The following is a 3183-nucleotide window of genomic DNA, read 5'->3' as shown; positions in this document are numbered from 1 at the left end:
CGCTGTGTTGAAATAATGTGAATTTGACTAGCTGAAACTGTTTGCTACGGTATCTCTTTGTATCCTGAAGTTGTTTGAATTGCGTGAGTGAATGAATGGAGTGGAAATCTAATGTGAGCAGTGAGGCAGATCAACCTGAGGCAGTGGACATTTGGAAGTTGTTTGCAACTGCGAATGGCCTTTTACTCTCTAGCGACGATTAGAAACAGCTTATTTTAAGCTTGCACACACACACACACACACACACACACACACACACACACACACACACACACACACACACACACACATGTGCGCTCACTCACACACACACACACACAGACATGTGCGCTCACTCACACACACACACACACACACACACACACACACACACACACAGACATGTGCGCTCACTCACACACACACACACACACACACACACAGACATGTGCGCTCACTCACACACACACACACACACACACACACACAGACATGTGCGCTCACTCACACACACACACAGACATGTGCGCTCACTCACACACACACACACACACACACACACACACACACACACACACACACACACACACACACACACACACATACACACACACACACACACACACACACACACACACACACACACACACACACACACACACATGCACACACAGACTCACAAAATGACATTGGCGCTGGCTGCTGTTTGGCAGGAGCCCAGACCTCTTCACTGGCGAGAGCGTACGCCTCATCTTTACTCCACGACGAGGCAATAATGGAAGCCATGTGTCTGTGTGGGGTACAGCTGCAACCAGCATCACAATAGACCGGCGTCAGAACTCACCACATTCAAACAGTAGTGTTGTGCCCCTCCAACCCACTCCCCCCCCCCCCCACCCCCCCACCCACCCTTCGCTAACCCCCACACACTCTGTCTACTCCGTGTGCTGGCGTACCACCCCCCCCCCGGCCTGCCCCCCCCCTCCCTCCGCTCTCAACACTTCCCTCGATTCAGGACCGGCCCCAAATTAGATCCATGTTCGTTAAGCATTTGCTGCCTCTGACACAAGAGGCCTAGTCGGGCGGCGTTGACATGCGTTCCTTCTTCTGCTCATCGCTGCTCTTCCATTTTTCCAAGGGTTTCTTCATGTGAGGCGGTGTGGTCATGAACCTTTGATTATAAAGAGAGGAAACAGCTGAACAAAAGCACGATTGGCTAAGTAGATACAGAGGATCTCTGAAATCTTTCCGAAAGGCGGTTTTCACAAAGCGGTGAGCAATCAAGTTTGAAAATAAATTGTAAATGGCAAAAACCTGATGGGGATGAGAACTGCTAAAACTAATCAGCCGGTAAAAGTATCCTGCGTTTTAGCGAATTGCACTTAATAATGGGTGGTGGGCCCTAAGCGGTTCCTTGGGGGACACCAACATGTACACAAAACACAGACCCTCGCTCACTGGAAGTACTGGAGGTATTCTGCACTGCAGCTCATACAATGTATTCAATCAGACGTTTCACCCTTTTTTGTCTTTCAATCACCGCAGGAAGAAGGATCAACTCAGCCTCTCAACCTCTCAGCTCGACCCAAGACCGCCGAGCCCCTCCGGTCCCCAACCTCCCCCTCACATAGCCTGTTCTCTGGGAATAAGACCAGCCCCATGGGCCTGGGGAAGGGCCGCATCCCCAGCCCCATCCCCCACATGGGGAGGAACACTTCACTGGGTGGGGTACCAGCACACACACACACACGCACGCACGCACTCACACACACACACACACACACACACACGCACACACACACACACACACACACACACACACACACACACACACACACACACACACACACACACGCACGCACGCACACACACACACACACACACACACACACACACACACACACACACACGCACACACACACACACACACACACACACACACACACACACACACACACACACACACACACACGCACACACACACACACACACACACACACACACACACACACACACACACACACACAACAACAACAAAAAACAACCCACTACCTCACAGCTTCTATACATTTTTGTCCTGTACATCCTTCTAGAAAAACCAAACCACTATCCGGTGATGTAACATCACTCCAGATACTGTAACGCTTTCTCTTCAACCGGTACACAACTAATGCTATCCACCCAAACACCTCACTCCTCCCAACACCACCACCACCACCACCACCACCCACAGACAAGAGAAGCAGTGCTGCACTGCATGCATCTGGAAGACTGGAGACACTTCAACCCAAGAGGAGACCTGTGTGTGTGTTTTTTTTTGTTTTTACGGGAGTCCAAAGCCCTGTATTTAGCCCCAATGAAAACCCCGACAGCGGAAACAGTGAAACCCAGCACACGTTATTTGGCTTTTAAGAGCTTCCTCGCATCATTGTCTGCCTGCGCTAAACCTGTGTGCCCCTACCGCTGCTATCTGTTATTAAGGCCAATCTACACCCTCTCATTATACCCCCCAAAACAATTTCGCCAGTTCTTCAGGAGTGGCTTTGAGGACGCAACGTTTGTGTTCCTTCCTATGCTATTTTTTGCCCATTTTAACGGCCACCCAAGCATACGGTACTTCCTCCTCGTCTGCTAATTAAGCGAGGAAGGCGACGGAAAGTTTGCATCCTTTTATTTTTTTCCCCTTCAGAAGTGTACAGTAGTGTACAAAGGGGGAGGAGACTTTGTAGTTGTTTGTTTCAGAGTAAATTAACTCCAGGGGGGAAGCCAACTTTGTGCAGCAAATTTACTCCCTGCTTTTTATATACTGTAGTATGTGAATGAATCCTGTGTCACACAAGCTGTGTTTCCATTTCTATCTGCATTTTGAAGTATCACGTTAGAAATGCTTAATGGAAATGGCAGAAAAAGAAAAAAAACGTCCACATTTGCGCAAATATATTTGTACGTTTGTTTGCGCTGGGTTTTTGGAAATGTTAAGAAAGAGTTTATGTGCTAAACAGGAAACGTGAATAAGTAACGACGTAGGTGATAAAGGCTTCCATCTGCTCAACTGGGTTTACATTTTCTGAAATTATGCAGCAAAAGTCTGTCTGTAAATTATCTCCATCACAATTTCCCCAGGATTTACCGTCGATTGTCAGTGAGTTGCTTCTGGTCAACATGCAAAAAAACAGATTGTTTTTTCATCTGTACATTTCAGTT

At 48.2% G+C, this 3183-nt stretch overlaps 1 protein-coding gene across 1 annotated transcript in view; it reads left to right on the top strand.

The window, feature by feature from the left end:
• The window catches only part of LOC311245464 (transcription factor SOX-6-like), a gene marked incomplete at its 5' end in the record, with an annotated part of 86080 nt that overhangs the window by 53978 nt on the left and 28919 nt on the right, over positions 1 to 3183 (top strand). The window contains 1 exon segment of the mRNA XM_084335306.1: positions 1525 to 1702. Within this exon segment, the coding sequence (XP_084191432.1) occupies positions 1525 to 1702 (178 nt within the window).

Source organism: Notolepis coatsorum (genome assembly GCF_963971535.1).
Source record: "Notolepis coatsorum genome assembly, chromosome: 18".
NCBI classification, from domain to species: Eukaryota; Metazoa; Chordata; class Actinopteri; order Aulopiformes; family Paralepididae; genus Notolepis; species Notolepis coatsorum.
This window is presented reverse-complemented; position numbering and strand designations above follow the sequence as displayed.